This window comes from Rhinopithecus roxellana, chromosome 3, assembly GCF_007565055.1.
Source record: "Rhinopithecus roxellana isolate Shanxi Qingling chromosome 3, ASM756505v1, whole genome shotgun sequence".
In the NCBI taxonomy this organism is placed as follows: Eukaryota; Metazoa; Chordata; class Mammalia; order Primates; family Cercopithecidae; genus Rhinopithecus; species Rhinopithecus roxellana.
In genome coordinates this window covers 40286295-40310350 of record NC_044551.1, presented here as the reverse complement: position 1 = coordinate 40310350, position 24056 = coordinate 40286295, and the positions used below count along the sequence as shown (strand labels likewise).

The window sequence follows — 24056 nt, the reverse complement described above, 5'->3', positions numbered from 1 at the left end:
CTAATACATGGGATCAGGATAATTATGGCACCTACCACATGAGTGAGGCTGAGATGATTAAATCAGGAAACAATGGCAATAAAAATAACAAAAGCAGGGTAGGAGGACTGAGAACTTACCATGCCTGCAACATGTCCAGCACTGTTCCAAGTACCTCAGAGGGATGACTGACTCACCTGCTCCTCACAGCTACCCAATAGTCGTGAGTAATGTTATTACCCCCAACCTACAGACGAGGAAGCTGAGGCTCAGAGGAGTCATGCAACTTGTTCAAGGTCACCCAGTTCAAAATTAAGGAAGCAAGGATATGAACCTACACAATCTGTTTCCACGGCAAATACTTCTAACTACCACCTTATCCTGCTTGCTTGTGCACAAAAGGAAATGTAGGCCAGGCACGGTGGCTCACACCTGTAATCCCAGCACTTTGGAAGGCCGAGGTGAGTGGATCACTTGAGCCCAGGAGTTCAAGACCAGCCTGGACAGCATGGTGAAACCCTGTCTCTACTAAAAATACAAAAAAATCCCAGCTACTCGGGAGGCCGAGGCAGGAGAATCGCTTGAACCCGGGAGGCAGAGGTTGCAGTGAGCCAAGATGGCACCACTGCACTCCAGCCTGGGCCACAGAGACTCCATCTCAAAAAACAAAAAAACTTGGTGCAGGCCAGTTGCAGTGGCTCATGCCTGTAATCCTAGCACTTTGGGAAGCCAACGAGCCTGGATTGCTTGAGCCTAGGAGTTTGAGACCAGCCTGGGCAACATGGTGGTTGCCCAGGCACTTTGGAAGTACTCAATAAATGTTCCCTATTATTCAGGAAATGTTCTCTAAATGTTTATCAGTGCTCATGACAAGCATTAGAACCTAATACTAGTGTTATTGGCATTATTATTAATGTTAGCATTATTATCAGAAAATTCCATAAGCAAGGTCTGGCAACAGATATGGAAGAAATGTGAGGATGAGGATGACTCCAATGCTGGTCAGTCCTGTCAGGACAGGAGGAGTGAGCTGGTGCCACTCAGTCCCAGAGGCCATGAGCAGATAGACAGAGGTCAGGTGATGGCAACAGTTAAGATCAGAGAGCCCTGAGTTCTCACAATTCATTTGGCTCAAATTTTGGTCCACAAGATTAGTACCAGATTGACCCCAACTGAAGAGAAGCTTATTAGAAATCTATCTATCTATCTATCTATCTATCTATCTATCTATCTATCTATCTATCTATCTATCTAATCTTTCTTTCTTTCTTTGCCTGGCACGGTGGCTCACACCTATAATCCCAGCACTTTGGGAGGCCGAGGTGAGTGAATCACTTGAGGTCAGGAGTTCGAGACCAGCCTGGCCATGGTGAAGCCCTGTCTCTACCAAAAATACAAAAAATTTAGCTGGGCGCAGTGGCAGGTGCCTGTAATCCCAGCTACTTGGGAGGCTGAGGAAGGAGAATCGCTTGAACCTGGGAGTTGGAGGTTGCAGTGAGTTGAGATCCTGCCACTGCACTCTAGCCTAGTAACAAGAGCGAAACTCTGTCTCAAAAAAGTAAAAATAAAGATAAAAAATGAATATATGTATTCTATATATATATATATATATATATATATATATATATATTACTAAAATGCAGCTTCTTCAGCCCCACTGAGATTTTTATTTATTTGGTCTGTGGTAGGTCCCTAGAATCTGCATCTTTGAAGTTCTCCAGGTAATTTTTCTTTTTTTGAGACAGGTTCTTGCTCTGTTGCCCAGGTTGGAGTGCAGTGGTACAATCACAGCTCACTGCAGTCTCAACCTCCCTGGCTCAGGTGATCCTCCCACCTCAGTTTCCCAAGTAGCTGGGACTACAGGCACGCCACCATGCCCGGCTAATTTTTTGTGTGTGTATTTTTGGTAGACACGGGGTTTCACCATGTTACCCAGGCTGGTCTTGAACTCTTGGGCTCAAGCATTCCATCCACCTTGGCCTCTCAAAGTGCTGGGATTTTAGGCAAGAGCCACTGCTCCTGGCCTGGATAATTCTTATATACAATCAGATTGGATTTTGTGGTCCAATTACTTATGCGGTACTTGAACTTCACCTACGATATTCCCAACAGCCTCTAGGCTGTAACTAAACACCTTCAGAGATAGGGAACTCCTCCTATTACCAGGTAGCTCTGACGGTTTTAAATCAACAACCACACAAAACATTCTTTGAGAATGAGCTGAATTCTGCCTGCATGTTGCTGCTACCCTGAAGCCTTAATACCGACCTCTGTATCACACTAAACAAGGCTCATCTTTCTTCTCCATTAGGGCACTTCAGACACGTGGAGAAAACTGTTGTTTTATGGCAACATATATGTTTTTCTGGATGTAGTAATTTTTATTTTCATACCATGCAAATTTCAAAGAAAAGAAAACAAAATAAAATAAATATTATTTCATTGTATTTAGCTCTACTCATTTGAAAAAGAAAATTACGTATTTAAGTTAGAAGGTTCCCAGACAATCCATTACAAATTAAAATTGATTTTAATTTATTTCATATATATATATTTTCTTTTTCAACTTTGGTTTAGATTTAGGGGTACACATGCAGATTTATTACCTGGGTATATTGGGTGATGCTGAGTTTTGGGATACAAATGATCCTGTCACCCAGGTACTAAGCATAGTACCCAACAGTTTTTCAACCCTTGCTCCCATCCCTCCCTCCCTATGGCCACATCTTCTTTCCAGATGAACATTCTCTGTTCCTTTAACTGTTCCTTATAGGACATGTTTTCCAGATTCTTCACCAGTCTGATCTTGCTCCATTGTACTCCCTCCAATATTTTTCTGGATCCCTCTAAAAATGTACTTTCTAGAAACATATATAGCACTCTAGGTGTGGTATCAACAGCCCAGAATAGGGAAGCACAGGTTAGGACTATTACCTCCCTGATTTTAGACACAATACTCCTATTAAGGCAACCTATCTAAGATCTCATGAGATATTTCAGTAGCTATATCATCTGTGTTGATTATAAGGTAGGAAACCTCATAGATGGCAGCTGGGGCCTTTGTAGGGCTGGCTACTCACCTGTGTCCCCATTGAGGGGACCTAATTCCTGGGGCTCTGGTCTGGGTGGCTGTTCTGGTTCTGGTTCTTGGCGCTTCTGGAAGAAATGAGATAACAGTGAGGTGTGGGTAGAGGGTGGGAGGTCAAAGCGAGGATGGGCTGCTACAGTGGGATTCTTCCAAAGGCAAGGCAGGACCTTCAGTTACACTAGACCCTGCCCCATGCCCTGCGCATTAGGGCTGCCTTGCAGCCCCAGGCAGCAGACCTTCTACCAGGGGAGGGGCCCTAGAACAGGACTTCTCATCCCTTTCAGGGAAACCCAAGGGGGAGTTTGACACTGCTTGACCTGTCCCTAGATCCTTGCAGTCTGGCTCCTGTTGCCATCCCTGGGGGCCTTCCAGACCACCTCTTTCTTCTCCCAGGATCTGGCCAGACCTGCTATTATCCTCACTCCAGCTATGTACTTGAGGTGCCCTAAAAACCTCCCGACCCACAATTCAGAGATGAGTTTTGTTTGGAGAAAACTCAAACCATTTTTCTTCTGCTCTCACACCAGAATAAGCATCCACATGGAAGAAGACTTCCATGTGTGTGGGAGGGGCTCTCCCCACCGTTAAACAATCAGTTCTGCGGCGGACATCAGTTCCAACCCTACCTACCTGGAAATAGTGTCCCAAGTCTGGGTCTCCAGAACTTTTGACAGATGGGCTTCAAGTTGAGGTTTCCTTGACCTCCTCTTTGGGTTTGATTAATTTGCTGGAGTGGCACACAGAACTTGGGAAAACACTTACAATGACTGGTTTATTATAAAGGATAGTACAAAGGATGCAGATGATGAGATGCATAGGACAAGGTATGGGAGAAAGGGCGGGAGCTTCCATGCCCTCCTTGGGGGCCACCATCCAGGAACCTCCACGTGTTCAGCTACGCGGAAGCTCTCCGAACCCAATCCTCTTGGGTTTTTCATGGAGGCTTCATTACGTAGGCATGATTGATTAAACTATTGGCCATTGGTGATCAACTTGACATTCTAGCCCCTCTCCCCTCCCAAGAGGTTGTCGGGTGGGGCTGAAAAGTCCCAAACCTCTAAGAGGAATAACTAATACAAAAGGGCTTTCTGCATCACAAAGCAGTGTCAGTGGCTCCCAGATTTCATAAATGAGTAATTTTTTAAAAATTTAATTAATTAATTAATTAATTAATTTTGAGACTGAGTCTTGCTCTGTTGCCCAGGCTGGAGTGCAGATGTGAAGTCTCGGCTCACTGCAACCTCCATCTCCTGGGTTCAAGTGATTCTCCTGCCTCAGCCTCCTGAGTAGCTGGGACTATAGGTGTGTGCCACCATGCCCGGCTAATTTCTTGTATTTTTAGTAGAGATGGGGTTTTACTGTGTTAGCCAGGATGGTTTTGATCTCCTGACCTTTTGATCTGCCCACCTCAGCCTCCCAAAGTGCTGGGATTACAGGTGTGAACCACCGCGCCCGACCTTTTTTTGTTTTGTTTTTGAGACAGAGTTTTGCTCTGTTGCCCAGGTTGGAGTGCAATTGCATGATTCCGGCTCACTGGAACCTCCGCCTCCTGGGTTCAAGTGATCCTCAGCCTCCAGAGTGACTGAGACTACAGGCATGTGCCACCACACCTGGCTAAGTTTTGTATTTTTAGTAGAGACGGGGTTTCGCCATGTTGGCCAGGCTGGTCTTGAAATCCTGGCCTCAACTGGTCTCCCCACCTAAGCATCCCAAAGTGCTGGAATTACAGGCATAAGCCACTGTGCCTGGCCAAATGAGTAATATTTTTTAATGGGAGAGTTGATATGGGCTCATAAACAAGGATGCTGAAAAAACCTATTTGTAGATTATTATTATTTTTAGACGGAGTCTCACTCTGTCGCCCAGGCTGGAGTGCTGTGGCTTGATCTCAGCTCACTGCAAGCTCCACCTCCCTGGGTTTACACCATTCTCCGGTCTCAGCCTCCTGAGTAGCTGGGACTACAGGCACCTGCCACCATGCCCAGCTGACTTTTTGTATTTTTAGTAGAGATGGGGTTTCACCATGTTTGCCAGGATGGTCTCGATCTCCTGACCTCGTGATCCGCCTGCCTCGGCCTCCCAAAGTGCTGGGATTACAGGTGTGAGCCACTGCACCAGGCCTAACTATTTGTAATTATTACCATCATTTTATAAAATAAAGGACATTTTAATCTTCCAAAATATAGTAAGGAAAAGCTTAAGAACAGTCTTCCAGGAAAGGAGAACTGACATGCTTACTGAACATTACACACTCGCTCACACCATCATTTTCTCATTTCATGCTGGAGAGGTAAAAAGTTGGTTGAAGTCTGGTGGTGATCACTGGACCAGGATTTGGGTAAAAAAAATGTAAGCCCTTTTGTATGCTTTTCAAGATGCTCTCACAAAGAAGAGAAAGGAAGAAAGAGGGACAAAGGAAGGGAAAGGACAGAAAGGAAGGAAAAAAGGAAGGAAGGAAGATGTTCTAGACTCAATTTTAAGAAACACTTTTGAAAAACAAGTCAAGCCTGGGCGCTGTGGCTCATGCCTGGGCGCTGTGGCTCATGCCTGGGCGCAGTGGCTCATGACTGTAATCTTGGCACTCTGGGAGGCCGAGGTGGGCAGATCATTTGCAGTCAGTAGTTCGAGATCAACCTGACAAACATGGCAAAAACTCCTCTCTAATAAAAACACAAAAATCAGGCAGGTGTGGTGGCGCACACTTGTAATCCGAACTACTTGGGAGTCTGAGGCATGAGAATTGCTTGAACCCAGGAGGTGGAGGTTGCAGTGAGCCGAGATCTCACACTCCAGCCTGGGCAACAGAGTGAGACTCTGTCTCAAAAAACAAACAAACAAAAACACAAGTCAAACTATGAAGAGGCTAAGAAAATGTTCAACAAAAATTATTTAAAATGTCCTAAACTGAAGAACCACTGAAATACTTCTACAAAGCATGCTTCTCACTGGGGTGGGAAGATGTATCAAGGGAAGTCTTCTAGAATAGTCTGCTTCTCCCCCATGGTGCTGGGCACAGAGCCTGGCATGTGTAAGCCCGTGGAGGACTGAGTGAGGCATGGGGCCTCCCCCAGGTCCTCGTGCCCCAAATCTGTGAGTGACTGGGCAGACCTGACAATTTAGCTCCCCCACCACCCTGGTGAAGACTCAATCTTCCCTTTCCAGGGGAGAGGAGGAAGCCTGGTCCAGGCACGACTCAGAGAAGCTGTCAACGCCAGAATCTGGGGAAGTGACAGCAGCCAGCCTCCCCACCCTGGGCTGGGGGAAGGAGGGAGATAAACACAAATGGTTGTCTCTTCCTTGTTGCCACCACTGATTAGCTGAACTCAGACAATGTTTTTATGGGAGCCAGAAGGCCTAGATTCTAGTTCCAGCTCTGTTACAAACTTGGGCAAATCCCTTCACACTCTGTCTTCTGCTTCCTCCTCTGTGAGGTGGGGATGAGGATCCCATGGTGTTCAAACTCTAAGCTCTCATCTCAGCTCCTCTCAACAGCACTGTGAGGCAAAGGTCACTACAGGCGAGGAAACTGAGGCTCAAGGAGGTTTAAGACACTGTCACACTGTGCCTTAATGTTCAAATCAGCATTAGAACCAGGCGTCAGAATATTAGAGACTGCAGAGCAAAGTGGTTAAGAACTCTAGAATTCTAGAATCACATAGGTCTGGGTTCAAATACTAAATCCAACACCGTGTGACTGTATGACCTCTCTATGCCTCGGATTTCTCATGAGGCTCTTTTAGGATGAGATGAAATAACGCAATTGCAGTGTCTGGTACATATTAAGAACTCAAATATTGCATGAGACGATACCCATGTTTCAGAAACATGGCAAGAACAAAGATCCCACGTGATCTGCTTTGGCAGACCTCTTGGGCTGCCCCTGGGTCTCAGGTTTTGTCATCTGAAATAAGGTCATAAGCTCATGAAATGCTGCCTTCTTTCAGATAACCACCACCAGAGAATGGTGGAGAACTCTTCTCCACAAACAGCTTTCAGACCACAGGCAGCACGTGGCCTTGTACTTGAGTCCCCAGCTCTTGACAAAACAAGATAACTCCTTCAGAATGGCAGTCAAGGCTATCACCATCTGTCCCCAGTCTACCCCCACGCCAATTTCTTTTTTTTTTTCTGGCTTTTTTTTTTTTTTTTGAGATGGAGTCTTGCTCTGTTGCCCAGGCTGCAGTGTAGTGGTGTCATCAGGGCTCACTGCAACCCCCGCCTCCCAAGCTCAAGCAATTCTCCTGCCTCAGCCTCCCAAGTAGCTGGGACTACGGGCATGTGCTATCCCACCTGGCTAATTTTTGTATTTTTGGCAGAGATGGAATTTTGCCATGCTACTCAGGATGGTCTCGAACTCCAAGGCTCAAGTGATTTGTCTGCCTCAGCCTTCCAAAGTACTGGGATTACAGGCATGAGCCATGGCACCCAGCCCCAATTTCTTAATACTTAAATATTTACAAACATCTTCTTCCAGTTACACCAGTAGTAGGCATTTGTTGTAGAAAATACAGAAAATACATGAATATACAGAAAGAAAATCTCACGACCCAGAGAGAACCCCATAACCTGGTGGCATATATTGTTCATCTACATACACATATTCAATGATATTACATATACTGCCTCATATCTTACTTTTTCAAATACATTATGAGCATTTACTACACAGCATTAACTATTCTGCAAATGTGTTAATTGTAATGATGAGCAGAACATCCCTATGGATGAATTTAGTCATTCACTGTTGAGTGTTTAAATTGTTTCCACTTTTTAATTTGCAGATTATGCTTTAATAAACATATTAATTTAGGCCAGGTGCGGTGACTCACGCCTATAATCCTAGCACTTTGCGAGGCAGAGGTGGGTGGATCATTTGAGATCAGGAGTTCGAGACTAGCCTGGCCAACCTGCTGAAACTCCGTCTCTACTAAAAATACAAAAATTAACCAGGCGGTAATGGCATGCACAGGTAATCCCAGCTACTTGGGAAGCTGAGGCAGGAGAATCACCTGAACCCAGGAGGCGGAGGTTGCAGTGAGCCAAGATTGCACTACTGTACTCCAGTCTGGGCGACAGAGTGAGACCCTGTCTAAAAAAATAAAAAATTAAAATTAAAATTAAAATTAAAAAATAAACATTGATTTATAAAATTTTATACACATCTAATATTACATGTCTAATATTGGAAGTTTCGACCAATTTACTCACCTTCAAATGGCACACAAGACCAGTTTCAGCTGGGTGTGGTAGCTCACACCTGTAATCCCAGCACTTCAGGAGGCCGAGGCAGGAGGATCACTTGAAGCCAGGAGTTCGAGACCAGCCTGGCCAGTGTGACAAAACCCCATCTCTACTAAAAATACAAAAATTAGCCAGGTGTGGTGGCACATGCCTGTAATCCCAGCTACTTGAGAGGCTGAGGCACGAGAATTGTTTGAACCTGGGAGGCAGAGATTATAGTGAACTGAGATTGAACCACTGCACTCCAGCCTGGGCAACAGAGCAAGACTCTGTCTCAAGAAGAAGAAGAAGAAGAAGAAAGACCAGTTTCACTGCAACCTTGCCAATGTGGAATATTATCACTTTTTAAGAAAACGTTGGCAAATTTGCTAGGTCAAAACCAAACCAAAATAACCTAGTGCTACCTATTACATGCCTGCCCCCAACACAGACATCTGTGTGTTCGAGACATCCTGCACTGCTCAAGACCATCCCACTGTGACACATGGTCAGGTCTACCTCAGGCCCCCAGGCTCAGTGCACTCACCATTTCTCTGCTTCTCTCCTGGCCTGCCCCAGGGCGGAGTTAGTTCCTGTCTCCTCCATGTTCCAGGCACCCCTGACAGTATCCACATCTGGTTGGCTATCTATCTCTCCTGTTAGCCCAAGGGGCTCCTTGAGGTCAGGATTTTGAAATCTACATTGGACTTGCCCCAGTATGTTATGATGCCCAGAACAGTATTTCTTAGGAATGTGGTCTATGGACCTCCTGTACTAGAGCCACCTGGAAAGCCTGCTTAACACGAATGTCCAGGCTGCATTCTAGACCTACAGTATGTGTGCTGGGAATTTACATCTTTTTGTTTGTTTGTTTGTTTGAGATGGAGTCTGGCTCTGTTGCCCAGGCTGGAGTGCAGTGGCACGATCTTAGCTCAGTTGCAACCTCTGCCTCCCAGGCTCAAGCAATTCTTTTGCCTCAGCCTCCAGAGTAGCTGGGATTACAGGCGCATGCCACCACATCAGGCTAATTTTTGTATTTTTAGTAGAGACGGGGTTTCACCATGTTGGCCAGGCAGGTCTCAAACTCCCGACTTCAAGTGATCCACCCACTTCAGCCTTCCAAAGTGCTGAGATTACAGGCATGAGCCACTGCACCTGGCCAGAATCTCCATCTTTAGCAGTCTAGCCAGGTGATCCTAGTGCCCACAGAAGCCTGAGGATACGTGACCCTGAGCTGGGTAGGTCTCAACAAGCAATTACTGAGTGGAAAATCCCCAGGTTGTGGCCCTGACCACTTCCTCCTCAGAGGTCATGGAGCAGAGGGCACCTGCAGAGTGTGTGTGTGGGTGGTGGCTGTTGGGGGAGTTGGGAGGGGGACATAAGAATTTTCCCTTCCAAAAGAGGGGTGGGGAACATAGGGCTGGGGTGGGGTATCCGGACTATACTCTGCAAGAGGGATGACAGCTTCCTGAGTCAACGGAAACTTGGGAGCAAGAAAGCTGCAGAGGAGGCTGCCGGCAGTACAGGATGCAGGGAGAACCCAGGCCTGGGGTTAAGGCCAGGAGACTCAATTCCAACTTTACTGTGTGAGTTTAGGTAAGTCATGTTCCTTCTCAGTTTCCCTGTCTGTGAAGGGTCAGGGCTGGAAGAGATGCTCTCTTCAGTCCTCCTGAGCTCCAGGGCAGCCCTACTCCTAAGAAGACTGGAAATAAAGCCCCTATGCCCAGGTGACACTCACAACTCTGGGGCCCAGATCCTTGCTGTCAAGCAGACCAGAGCCCTGCAGTAGGTTCAAAATGAAGCAAACCTGAGATAGTAGGACACAGCTGTCAAAAGCAGACACAGTCAGGGTAGAATGAGAAGACGGGTCCAGGGCCGTGGAGAGCCACACGAGCTCAGACTGGGGCTGGTGAGATGCTCTGGAGTATGCTCTCCTTTTAGAGGGTAAACTGATACATTGGAAGATGTCCCAAAGAAACTGACAGGATGTAAGAGATGACTCAAAACCAAATTATCGGAGGGGCTGTTAACAGAACAAGGGTTGGTCAACCTTGAGAACAGGCAGGAAGACCTGACTACTGTCTTCAAATCTCAGCAGGACTGTCATGGGTAGAAGCTGCTGGTGTGTCATCTACAGCCTTGGAGGACAGGATTGTGGCTAAACACGAGGAGGTTCCAGAAGTTTCAGTTCAGTATGAAGAAAAATTTCAGAACCATCACAAACAGGTAGGCTGCCTTATTGGAGGATGGGGCATGGTGGTGGAAGTGAGCACTCCATCACTAGAAGCATGCAAGAAGAGGTTGGAGAGTCCCACTTCATGCTGGAGATTGGACTAAGTGATCTTTGAGAACCCTGAACTCTAACAGTCTGTAATTCTAAAAAGCATCACTGATGTTCGGCAAGTGAAGGCCTCTGGTAAGCATAAAAAATTTATCTACTACAGGTGGTATGTAAAGACCACCGGCATTAATGGCACCTCAGGGAGCTCTGTTGAATGCTATTCAGGGAGCAGTATTTTGGGGTGAATGGCTGTAGTCACATACTCAAGCCTTTGGAATAGACTCCTAAACTTCCTTCAAATTCTGAGCCTCACTAGGCAAGAGTGAATTAGGCAGAAGCAACTTGGATAGAAGCCGCCCAGCTACTCCCTACCTTGGGAATCCTAGTAGGATGGAAGACAAGCGTAGCCCCAAGGGAGGTTCGGCCTGTCCTACAGACACTTGAGTTAGCCCTCTTTGGGAACCATCACTCCATTCTGTTTGTCAGCCTTCAAGGCTTGTGTATTTCAGATTAAGTGCTTTGTATCCTCATTGTTCCTGCTTAACTTAGAGAATTTAGTAATTAAAGAAGACCCGTTCACCCAGCTTCTCCTTGTCCCATACATCACAGGCCTGGCTTCCTCTGGTATGTAGTTCTATCACATCTATCCTGGCTGAGGAAGGCTTACGGGGACTCAGAGCAGGATTGGAAGGGCCCCAGGGGACAGCTGACTCCAATCCCCACCTCCTTTTACCAGATGGAAAAGCTGAGGCCCAGAGGAGGGTGGGCAGATGCCTTGTCAGGAGCTGCAAAGCAGAGAAGCAGAGCCCTGGGGAGAATCCAGACTCACAGCTGAGGCTGGAGTCCTTTCCATCCCCCTGATGCCAGGGCCAGCTTTATTTGAGTAGCTAAGCCTGAAGGGGAGAGGTGATTTTGAGTCTCAAGGGGCTCCGGTCACACCCTCCTCAATATCAGAGCTGCCTTTCCGGTGTCTGGCCCAGTACCACTAGTTTTGGGATCTAAGTAACCACAGTCAGAGCCCATTGGCCAAGGGTAGAGGCAGGAAGGAGGTGGGGGTGGAGGCCCAAGGGGCCCCACTCCAGGGCCTTCAGGGAGGAAGGGCGGGGCCTAAATGTTCAGGGCTGTTGAGAAACGTTAGTGTTCACATGCGAATTACAGAAGCTCAGAAGGAAGAACACCATAAATACAGGCCTCAGCCTCCCCATCTCTAAGATGGGCAGAGATATTCTGCCAAAGTAATGCCTGAAGTTGATTTCATTGAAAATCAAACACTGCCAGGGACATTAAAGATTTAATTCATCCCCTTCATATCATACAGTGTGTGGTCAACATTTCCTCACTGGCTGGAGGACAGTCCAATGTGACTGTACAACCAACTTAAGGTTAGAAGTGCCAGGCTGCACCACTCAGCTGCACCGAGGACACAGTCTACGCTCTGAACACCTGCAGGACCCCCAGAGCACACAAGTCAGGGGCGGATGTGGTCTCCACTGCTGCTATCTGACCCACTGATGCGGTGTCTCAGGGGAGGAAAGGACCACTTCCTTCTTAAACACCCCTGCACCTGCTGAGCCAGACCACAGCAGACAAGCATCAGAAAGGCCTTGAGTGCAAGGCCTCACTTCGCAGACGGTGACACTGAGGCCTAGAGAAAGCCTTTCTAATACACCTTATTTATTTTCTTCCTCCCTAGAGCTCCCATTTTCTTGTCCCATATCAGCTTCCCAGGGTGTCTGCTAGTTCTGGTTGCCTCAGAGGGCCTGGAGCTGGCAAAAGCACTAGACATTATTTCTAGCATTTGGGTCAGCCTGGCAGGCAGGACCCTGAAGGAGCTGGACAGAAAATGGTGTCAGTAGCTGGATGGGGGTGGGGGAAGAGACAGGCTAAGGGCCCAGATACCTGTCTCTCAGTCCAATGGCAAATTGGGAGTCCAGAGCCAAGGTCCTAGCTTGCCATCTGAGGCTGAGTGCCCAGATACCTGTCTCACAGTCCAATGGCAAATTGAGAGTCCAGAGCCAAGGTCCTAGCTTGCCATCTGAGACTGAGCGCCCAGATACCTGTCTCACAGTCCAATGGCAAATTGGGAGTCCAGAGCCAAGGTCCTAGCTTGCCATCTGCTTGCTGTGTGACCTCAGGTGGGCACCCTTCCTTTTCTGTGCTTCTGTTCCCTCCCCTGCATGGCATGGAATTGTGCAATGGGATATGTAAGAGCCCTTCTGGTTTTGACATGCTGTGGATGGGGAAGAAGAGGCACAGTGAGGTCATCTTGCTATCTCATCTTCTGTTGATCCTGTTCTGCTTGTTTGCTCTGGGCAGGGCAGGGGCAGTTTGACACACTCAGCTGTTAGCTCTGGTCATGGAGGGGGCTTCTCTGGAGAGCAGGAAAGGAGGGGCCCTTGCTCAGGAGGCCTGGGTGAGAACCTGGAGCCCTCAGCCCTCCACACCATCACCTGTTCTTCAGCAGCCAGTGTAAGGGTGGTTGTAAAAGAGAGGGCAGGATTGCCTGAAAGCAGAGAATGACAGAGCTCAGCCACCTCCCAAGTTGCATGCAGCATGCTCCCAATTCTACAGTGGCACTGTCAGCAGAAATAAGTACCCATTAGTGAGGACGAAGAGGATGCACAGGATGCTCAGGGCAGGACCGTTTGCAGTAGGGAAACGCTGTAAACTAGGGACTGGCTGGATACACTCAGGGACATAATACTATGTCATTTCATTCATATGTTTAAGAGAGTGAAGTAGACCTTTACGTACAAACACGGAAAGGCATTTGGTAGAATACCAATATCCAAATTAAACTATTTCTTTTCTGTCACCCAGGCTGGAGTGCAGTGGCGTATTCTTCGCTCACTGCAACCTCCACCTCCCAGGTTCAAGCAATTCTCCTGCCTCAGCCTCCCCAGTAACTGGGACTGTAGGCATGTGCCACCATGCCCAGCTAATTTTTATATTTTCAGTAGAGACAGGGTATTACCATGTTGACCAGGCTGGTCTTGAACTCCTGATCTCAGGTGATCTGCCCGCCTCAGCCTCCCAAAGTTCTGGGATTATAGGCATGAGCCACTGTGCCTGGCCAACTATTACTAATGATTAAAAAATGCACAGGAAAAAGTACCTGGAAAAGCACAAACTGATAACGGTTGTCATCTCCAGAGAATGGAGTAAAATTATTGTGGTCAAGGAAGGGTAGCTTCCATCTTACCTAACTTCTTAGGAATTTTTTTTTTTTTGAGTCGGAGTCTTACTCTGTTGCCCAGGCTGGAGTGCAGTGGTGCAATCTTGGCTCACTGCAGCCTCTGCCTCCCAGGTTCCAGCGATTTTCCTGCCTCAGCCTCCTGGGTAGCTGAGATTACAGGCATGTGCCACATGCCCGGTTAATTTTTGTATTTTTAGTAGAGATGGGGTTTCACCATGTTGGCCAGGCTGGTCTCAAACTCCTGACCTCAGGTGATCTGCCTGCCTCAGCCTCCCCAAGTGCAGGGATTATAGGCGTGAGCCACCACGCCTGGCCAATTCTTAGGATTTTTAAAGCAATAATACATTCAAGAATTACTTTTATACAAAGCAATGAACAACAACAAGAAAATGATACCTCTCTTGGAACCTGAAAGCCTCCAACAGAGTCATGGTACAGCCAGAGAAATCAAGGCTGGGGAAGAGAACAGTTAGCAAAAGAGGCAGAAGTGGACCCATTCTTAGAATGATGAATACCAGAGGTTGGGAAGGACGTGTGTATGGGGTACGGGGAATGAAGAAAGGCTGGTCAAAGGGTACAAACATACAGCCAGAAGGAAGGACTACATTCTAATGTTCCATAGCAACCGTGAACTGTATACTTCAAAATAGCTAGAAGAGAGGACTTGAAACGTTCCCAAAACATAGAAATGATAAATACTCGAGGTGACGAAACTCCAAACACCTTGACTTAATCCTTACACAATCTATACACCTAACAAAATATCATTTGTATCTGGTAAGTATGTAAAATATTATATATCCATAAAAAATATAAAGAAGCAGGCCCCATTCTTGACTCCCAGTCCAGTGCTCTTTCCTCTACAGAAGCAGCTGCTGGTGTCCAAAAGCAATGGGCCCTGTCCAAGCACCTCCTTATTTACAGTGCTGCCTCTTCTGCTGCCAAGCTGCCTTCCAAAGGGGAGGCACTGGGTTCTTGTCGTTTTTGATTGCTGGCAAGATGGGGATGGGGGTGAGAGGGTGGGTAAGGAGCAGTTAACCTTGTGATATGAAAGTTTCTTAAAGCTGCTGTAACAAATTACCACACACTTGGTGGCTGAAAACAACAGAAATGTATTCTCTCACAGTTCTGGAAGTTAGAAGTCAAAATTCAAGGTGTCAGCCGAGCTGGCTCTTCTGGAGGCTCTGAGGGAGGATCTGTTTCCTGGTGGGTGCTGGCAATCCTCAGTTCTCTGGCTTGGAAGATGCGTCACTCCACTCCCTGCTCTTCTCCCTGTGTGTCTGTGTCCAAATTTCCCTCTTCGTGTTGGGACACTAGTCACTGGATTAGGGCCCATCCAGTGTGATTTCATTTTAACTTGATTGCCTCTGCAAAGACCTTATTTCAAATAATGTCACATTTACAGGTTCTGGGTGAACATAAATGTAGGAGGGGACACTGCTGAATCCAGTAAAGGTAACAGCTTTTCTGATGTCCAGGCCACTAGGAAGGGACAGGGGCAGGGTCACATGGAGCAGTAGAAAATGGTGAGGAAGGCCACAAAGGTCATTGTACACTCAGTGAAAAAAAACTCCATTGCAGAGAGAGGAGGAAATCTGGAAGTAGGTCAGACTGCATGTCACTTGTCTTGAGGGGGATGCATGGACGTGGATGGCTGTTTTAGGTATAGTACAGTGTTTGGCCTAGATGTTCTGGAAGGTTCAGATTTGAAAATAAGGTGACACAAGATAAACTATTTTTAGGGATTAAGATTCACCTGGCAAGACAAATAGGATGGCTTGTCTTCAGGTAATGGATGGGTTTAGATCTGCTAAAGATGGATGGATCTTCTCTTGCTCCTTCTCTCTGCCAAGGTGGGGCAGCAGGAGCTCCCTCCCCGCTGCCAGTCCTGCTGCAGTGGGGCTCCCAGGCAGGCCCTCTCCCCTGGTCACTGGGGACAGCTCACAGTGCTGAGGGTGGAGGATGCAGGGGACAGAGTGCCAGCCGTGCAGATGGAAGCCCAAGCACACCCTGAGGTGGCAGAGCCAGAACTAGGGTCATCTGAGAGGCTCTTCCTTTCACTGGGAGGGTCCTTACACTCTTCAAGTTTATTTTTTGAATATGAACATTCATGAATTTCATACTGAGACCTCTTAGAGCTGCTTTTCTAGGCAGGTCTCAGACTCTTGTTCACTGGCTGATCTATGCACCCTGAGATGTCAGGGGGCAGCCCCTCCTACCCAGAGTTTCCCTGTCTTGATTTATAGAGCAGCCTGCTTCTGTGCAATTAATTTAAAATTTCATCTTTTATGCCCTTTTTATGACAAAAAGAAACACAGTGCTGACGTGAAGCATAGGTCCCAAGCCTAACAGCCAACTGAAGCAAAAATGGGAGTCCTTAGGTGTCTAGGAACTCGTCAGGCTCTCAGGGGACCTATATTAGCCACCCGTGAATTCAATAGAGGAAAAGAATTGAAAACATGTACATGTGCAGAAAATATATCACCAAAGGTCGTATCTCAAAACGCAGAGGGTACTGGGAATTATTCTAATGTGTTTTAGGTTGCCAAACACAAAAATCTGGTATTTAATCTCACAGGTCTTCCAGGGTGCCTCGTGCATGGAAGCCTGTACTGGCTTTAGCTAGGAAGATTGGTGGGCATTAGTTTCTAGGTTGGGCAAAATCACCGGCTTGGGGGCCATGTACATGCCAATGTCTCCATGATGATTGGGGCAGGGCACTGAGCACTGCAGAGGCAGCTTTCCTGCACATTCCTCGACTGTCCCACCCTTACCACCCGAGCTAGAAGATCAGATTTGCCCACTCTTCCTGACCGGAGGTCAAGGGCTGCTCCCAAATTCCTTCTGCCTAGGATGCCCTCCTGTATAACCTACCTGCCCCACAACTGCCTAATCCCCGCCAATCTTCAAAACTCAACCAAGATGCCGTCTCTCTAAGGGGCCTTCCTTGACCCCCTCTGTGTCCAAAGCCACACTGGCCCCAGGCAGGAGGAAAACACAAGGGATGTTCATCGATTACCAGGGTAGGAGAGCAGACCACGTGTCCAAACTGGTTAAACAAACCACGGAACAGCCACAGGACATTAGGTAGCCATTAAAAAGTCCATGTTTCCATGGACTACTTAACATGGGAAAATGCCCCCGGAAGAATATTAAGTAACTAGAATATAACCATATAAAACATATTCTTAGCTTTATACAGATAGTCATACTCACATCTATAATATACATAGAAAAAATAGTACAAAGAATGACACTGAAATGTACCCAGTGGCTATCTCTTAATGGTGAGATTAACAGATTTTTAAATTTCTTATACTTTCCCAAATTTTGAAATTTTGACTCAAAACCTAATAATCAGAACAATTCCATTTTTTAATGGAATCGTAAATATTTGCTAGTCGTAAGCTTGCATCCCCTCTAATATCCTTGCCAAAATGCCACCTGACCCCTGCTTGAACCCTCCAGTGACGGGAACTCACTACCCTTTGAGGCCTTTTTTTGGCCACTTCTTCCTCATGAGTAGAAATCTGCTGGCTTTAGCCTCCCCCACTGGCCACAGTGCTGCCTTCTGGAACAACAGCGAACAAAGCTGCTTTCCATGCCCCTTGATAAGACTTCAGAGATTTGAAGGCAGAGGCCAGACGCTAGGCTGCATCCTCCCACCCTGCCCACATCAGCCTTCCAAGGACACTAATATCCTTTACCTCCCACGTCCCAAGGTACTTTCCTTGGGTACAGTCTAGGCAGTGATGTCCTTAAAACATAACATTAAGCCTAGGCCTCCTTATCTCTTTCAAAGGCATCCTTCCTGCCAGTCAGGGTATTAGGGACTCTGTCACATATAGTCTTTCATCTAATCTTTAGAACAACCCTATGACATAGGAGCTAATACCACACCTGTCTTGCAGATGAGGAAACTGAGGCATGGAGAAGCCAGGCCACTCTTAATTCACTTAATGGATCTTCCATGCATGTAGTCAGGACTGAACCAGCATCCAACCCACAGCCCAGTGTGGTCGACCCACACATGTTTGCCAAGTTAGTAAACGAATAGGTGAACTCCGTGTTAAAGGCCATGCCCTTGGTGTCTACTGGTTGATTTCAGAATTACCCATGCCTGCACCAGCCTCTTCCATATCATTCACGCCTGTCACCTGGCTTGCTACATGGACGTGCTCATGAAGGGCTGCTGAATGACTGACCCACCGAGTACCTGTCACCTGAGGCCCAGCTTTGGCAGTGGTGCTGAGCCCCTTCTCAGAGGCCCTGCTTGGAACTATGGAGCCATAGCCACAGCCTTTGGGACTGGAGAGTTCAAACATCATTCCTGGTACTCTGCAGAGTCACACAAAGGGAGTCAGCCGCGAGGTGCCTCCTGAACCGCTCCCCTGCCCCCACCCCGCCCCGTTCTACCCTATTGCCCAAGGGAGGCTGGTAACCTCTTGGGGATAGGAAGGCCTCTCCTTACCACCATGACCAGCAAGCCCCCAGAACGCTTGTTTCCTTGACCCCTACCCATTCTGCCTGGCCTTCTCCTGAGTCCTCCTGGGGCATGTGACCACATTAGCCATGGTCTTTGCCAAGAAGAAGGGTTTAGGCAGGACCACATGATCCAGATGGTTCCTCAGTACCCACTCCCAGTCTGCCGGGAACCCCATTTATTCATTCCCAGCATTTCAACTTGTCCCAATAAGGCAGTGACCTAGTCCCAGGCCAGGCCTCTCAGGGTGGTCTAGAACATCTCGTCAGCCAAGCCCAATAGGCACCATAAACCATAGAACTCAGCAGACCCCTAGATCCTTGAACCTGGAGGGACATGAGAAGGTGTCACAGTCAAGCTCCAGTCCCTAGCCAGGGTAATCCTTGCTAAAAGCACCAGCCTCATTCCTTGCTGTCTGCCACCTCTATTCTCCACAAAGAACCCCCTCACGCCGTGCTTTCAGTGGCTCAGCCTTTGCTTAGGCCTTGGCCATGAATGGGTAATTCCTGCCATACTTTCCAAACCACCCTCCCTTCAAAAACCCTTCCTGCATCTCTCAAGGCTGAATGTGATGCTCCTGCTGCTCCCTGGGCCAACCCCTAGCATGGCTCTTATTTGTCCCTCATTCACTCAAACATCTACTTAGCACCTGTTCCGCGGTCTGCATAAGGCAATGAGCACCAGATGGAGAGTGCAGAAAGCCAGGCTCATCTGCACAGCTTTGCCACCAACTGGCTGTGTGACTTTGGACCCATCATTCCTCACTGAGCCTCAGTTTCCTCGGTAAAGTGGGAAAGATTCTGCAGCTCAGCCTAGCTTTCAGGGCTTCTGTGAGACTGGGCAGGATGTGAAAGCATTCTGCAAACATGCAGGGTGAGTCATGATTATCAGAAACTAACCCCTCTGTAGCCTGAGCTCATTTTTGTCCATCCCATCCCTGGAGTCCCCCTCTCTCCCAGGGGGCTGATAGCCTGTTGGGGATGAACTTGGGAGCTTATGCCTTCCAAGGGGTTGGCACCTGGGTGAGAAACTGGGCAGGAGCACAGCCTACAGGGGTGGCAACTTTAAACAAAACCAGCCCATAAATCTTGCCATATAGGGGCAGGGGCCTGGCATGGCTGGGGCCAAGAAGGCATGCCAGGCTGTTCTGAGGCAACAAAAGTAAAAGATTTTATGCTAAAGTCATCAAGAAGCCACTGGAAGCACAGCAGGATGAGGTGGAGACAAAGAACACGGGGCCAGGGGACTAGATACCTGCGTTCTGCTCTGCGTTGCTCTGTGACCTCAGTCATGCCCCTTCCCTTTTCTAGGCCTTAACCTCCTATCTGTATAGCGGATGCATCAGCCCAGGTGGTACCTAAAGGGCCTTTCAAACTCAGACAGGCTGTGCCAGCTTTACTTGCCCTTCAGAGCTTTGGCTGTGCCAGGGACAGGCAGGAACAGCTGGTAAGTCTCTCAGAAGAAGCAAGAGCCAAAGAAGCTGTGCTTACTGTGACCTCCTCTTCCAGCCTGTGGAAGGGTCAAGCTCTTCCCTGCTTCCTCTACCTCTGGGTAGACGGAATTCACCCTTGGTCCACTTTGCAAGCTACAAGGTTGACACAGGTGTAGAGAACACAGACTCTCAGATGCTTAGGGATCATCCTGCTCATCACTTCCCATATAGGGAGAAACTGAGACCCAGGGAGCCACAAGGGCTTGCTTGGGGTCACCCAGTATGTTTGTGGCACCACTAGGACTTACACCCAGGACTAATGTCTGCCTACCACTTGCTCAGTTACAAGTCTCAGCCGAGGCTCAGGTCTCTCCACCTTGTTATCCGTCAGCCAGCCCCTTCCTTCTACTGATAGAGCCAAGCCTCAGTTTCCCTGTTGGAGTGAGGAAAGACATGAGGGTTTCTAGGTCAGGGGTTGGTGAGGATTTTTGATCTGGTAATAAAGGGAGAGCAAGGAAAGCCAGGAGGTATCAGACAGAGCAGGGAGTAGAATCCTCCAGGCTAGGACAGTACTGTTAGGCAGAAAAACCTGTACTCAGGGCACAAGCAAAGCAGGAGCAGAGGGAGGACTAAAGTTCATTACAAAACTATTAAATATTGTCACAGTTTGGGACCTCTCTGGGTCTCAAGGGGGAATGATAATAATGTTTATGGGATCATCTAATCCCACCTGGCTAGGGGGCAGGCAGTGGTAGGAAAGGGGGCCAGAATTTGAGGGTCCTCCTTCCCCTCTGCTTCACAGTGTCCCCCGAGAAGACTATCCTTCTAGCTCCAGGTTCCGACCTTCTGGGCTCGGCAGACCCCAAGGGGCAGCTGGTCTCACTACAAGAAACCTGAGAATTGTCCCCTGGGCCCTAACCCAGCTCCAAGGCCCCTTGGGGGAAGGACAGGAAGGGAGGAGAGGGCCACAGAAGGCAGTAGATCTCCTCCCTCTTTGGCCCCTCCCAGTTACCCCAAGGGCAGCCCACACTCACCAGCTCTGGGGCCTGCAAGAGCCCTAAGACTAGCGCCTCAAACTTTAAAGCGTCATCACCTGGGCATATTGTTAAAACGCAGCTTCTCTCTTGGCAAGACTGGGCCAGAGCCTGAGATTCTGCATTTCTAACAGGTCCCGAGTGATGCCGATACTGCGAGTCTGTGGCACACTCTTCGAGCAGCCCTGAGATTATCAGCCTCTAACGCCGCGGGGAGGAAGCCGAGGGCCCAGAGAGGTCAAGTCACTTGTCCATGGCCACACAGCGAACAGCCCCAGACCGAAAGCAGAGGGCACCTGCCACAGACACACGACATCTCCCCACCCGAGGCAGCGGGAATCAGCTGCAGTTGCCTGGCCCGGGTGCCGTGTTTGTAAACTCGGCTGCTTGGTGCGGCTCCGGTCGGGGTAAAGGGCGCCTCCCAGCAGAGCCTCCCTCGTCTCTGAGCCGGCCTCTCCAGGTTCTCAGTCCGGTACCCTGGGCAGACCAGAGAGAACCTGGGGCGCCGAGTCCCCTAGGCAGAGCGATTCCGCACTCCCCTCTCCTCGGAAAGCAAACTTCTCCGCCGGCGCCCTTTACCTTTTTCGGGGGTTTGCAGCTGCTCAGCCTGCTATGTCTGCAGCCCATCCTCCTCCGGGGGCTCCCGGACGCCGCTTCCCAACTCCGGGGCCCCCAGAGGAGCCTGCGGTCCGGGCCCCGCTGCCCGCTCCGCGCCCGCCGGCTGCGGCTGCCGGCGAGACCCTGAAACTGAACCTGGAAGCGCTGTATTGAGCCTGAGCTGGGGCTGCCGCGCGCCGTAAATACCCGAAGAGCGGGGCCTCCGCGTAGCCTGCAGGGCCAGCGGCGCGGCCGCCAGAGGCAGGTGACCAGAATCTTTCTAAATAATAGGAAGCTCTGGTCAGGGCAGAAACAAAAACCTTGAGGAGCAACAGATGCTTTTCCAAACCCTCAGCTAAGCAAGGGCCATGGGAAAAAATAATTAAAACAATTATTTGATAAACTAACAGCTATCATTTATTGAGGGTTGTTTTATACATTTTATTTATATTTCTTGCCATATCCGTGCAACAAAGGTATTACTTCCTCCATTTTACAGGTGAGGAAAATGGTGTTCAGAGATGCAAAATGATTTGCCTAAGGTCACATGGCTAGTAAGTTACCACAGCCCAGATATAATCCAGTTCCTTTTTTTTTTTTTTTTTTTTTTTTTTGGCGCTATCATAGCTCACCGCAGCCTCAAACTCCTGGGCTCAAGCGAGCCTCCCAGCTAAGCCTCCTGAGTAGCTGGGACTGCAGAGGCACACCACCATACCCAACTAATTTCTTTTCTTTTTTCCAGTCTGATTTCGAACGAATGCCCTCAAGCAATCCTCCCACCCTGGCCTCCCAAAGCGTCAGGATTACAGGCTTGAGCCACTGCACAGAATACAGTTCTAACTCCAGAACCTAAGCTTTGACTCAATGGCCTACAAATAAATAATAATACTAAGTTTATTTAATTAATTAATTTATTTATTTTTGAGACAGAGTCTCGCTCTGTTGCCCAGGCTAGAGTGCGGTGACACAATCTTGGCTCACTGCAACCTCTGCCTCCCAGGTTCAAGTGATTCTCCTGCCTCAGCCTCCCAAGTAGCTGGAATTACAGACAAGCACCACAACACCCAACTAATTTTTGTATTTTTAGTAGAGACAGGGTCTCACCATTTTGACCAGGCTGATCTCAAACTCCTGACCTCAGGTAATCTGCCCGCTTTGGCCTCCCAAAGTCCTAGGATCCCATGCCCGGCCAATAATACTAAGTTTAATTTTAATACCTCCTTACTTCGGGGCTGATAGTTTTTTCCACCTCACAAGCATCTGTAATATTTGACTATGCATCTTGGATGGATGTTATTCATCACAATAACCTCTTGAGGCAGGCCAGGTATGGTAGGACTATGGGACATAAAATGTCAGTGTCTAGGAAAAGGAGCTTTTGTTTATCTTCCCTTTGTTATTAGCTGAGGTTTCTGGAATGGCAATGCAGGAAAAAGATAACTAATTTTGAAAATCAGCGTGTATGCCTATTTGCGTGTATATTGGAATACTAGATTCGGGGCCAAAACTCTTGGAAAGGTGTGCTGTGAAAAGTGCTTAGACTCATGAATGGGGAAAGAATATGAGACCTCAAAAAAATTTCTCCCTCCATAGAGTACAAAACCAATTGCAAAAGTGTGTAAGAAAGGAAACTAAGGAAATGTGAAATTAGGTTCTCAAAAGCAGGTATAATAGAGAATGGTGGCTCACAAAGTGTGATTCCCAAATCAGCAGTGTCAGCACTACCAGCCGCCTTTGTTGGAAATGCAAATTCTCAGGCCCCACCCCTGGCCTAAACTCTGGGGATGGGGCTTAGGAATCTACAGCTTCATGAGCACTCCAGGCATGTCTGGCCTGGGCAACATTTGAGAACCCCTGCCATAAGACGTGCTCCACAGGTCCTGAAGAAACAGAGTATGCTTAAATTATACTTAAATTAACAATGTTTATTGGAGCAGTGCTCGTGATTAAAAACAAGGAACACAAAACAACCTAAACAGCCAAGAAAAGAAGCTTGGTTAAATACCTTATGCTATATCCATAAAAATAGGACGCCACATAACCAGCAAAAATACCGAAGATGAATTTTTTTGTGTTACAAAACGTAACAAATTCATTTTCATTAAAAAAAAAGTATTGAGTGACTAGCACTGTATTGGTGAGATTTTGAAATTTTAAAACTGTTTTTTGTTTGTTTGTTTGTTTTTTGAGATAGAATCTTGCAATATCACCCAGGCTGGAGCACAGTGGAGTGATCATGGCTCACTGCAGCCTCAATCTTTCAGGCTTAAGTGATCCTCCCACCTCAGCCTCCCAAGTAGCTGGGACCACAAGGGCATGCTACCAAGCCCAGCTAATTAAAAAAAAAAAAAAAAAAAAAAAAATGTGTAGGCCAGACACAGTGGCTCTTGCCTGTAATTCCAGCACCTTGGGAGGCCGAGGTGGATGGATCACCTGAGGTCAGGAGTTCGAGACCAGCTTGACCAATATGGTGAAACCCTGTCTCTACTAAAAATACAAAAATTAGTCGGGTGTGGTGGCATGCACCTGTAGTTTCAGCTACTTGGGAGGCTGAGACAGGATAATTGCTTGAACCTGGGAGGCGGAGGTTGTAGTGAGCCTAGATTATGTCATTGCACTCTAGCTTGGGCAACAGAACGAGACTCCCTCTCAAAAAAACAAAACAAAACAAAACAAAAACGTTTTTGTAGGCCAGGCTCAGTGGCTCATGCCTGTAATCCCAGCACCTTGGGAGGCCGAGGCAGGT

General features: G+C 47.9%; 1 protein-coding gene and 1 long non-coding RNA gene across 6 annotated transcripts in view; one reads left to right on the top strand and one right to left on the bottom strand.

The window, feature by feature from the left end:
- CCDC69 (coiled-coil domain containing 69) overlaps positions 1-21510 on the bottom strand; it is a 41785-nt gene extending 20275 nt beyond the window's left edge. The window contains exons 1-2 of one of the 2 annotated variants that reach the window (XM_010373680.2): positions 21293-21510; positions 3060-3135 (exon numbers count right to left, since the gene is read on the bottom strand). In XM_010373680.2, coding sequence (XP_010371982.1) covers positions 3060-3135; positions 21293-21340 — 124 coding nt within the window. In that variant the 5' untranslated portion in view covers positions 21341-21510. The remainder of the gene's footprint in view (positions 1-3059; positions 3136-21292) is intronic. The other variant, XM_030926860.1, reaches the window with a different exon arrangement.
- On the top strand, positions 9565-21296 carry LOC115896408. Of its 4 annotated transcripts, XR_004056278.1 has the most exons (5): positions 9565-9883; positions 10383-10513; positions 17873-18135; positions 19558-19693; positions 20848-21296. It is a non-coding gene; the product is annotated as an uncharacterized LOC115896408 (long non-coding RNA). The 4 variants fall into 4 exon arrangements; XR_004056279.1 differs by having other exon boundaries at positions 17873-18097; positions 19558-21296; XR_004056277.1 differs by having other exon boundaries at positions 19558-21296.
- Positions 21511-24056: the final 2546 nt, after the last annotated feature.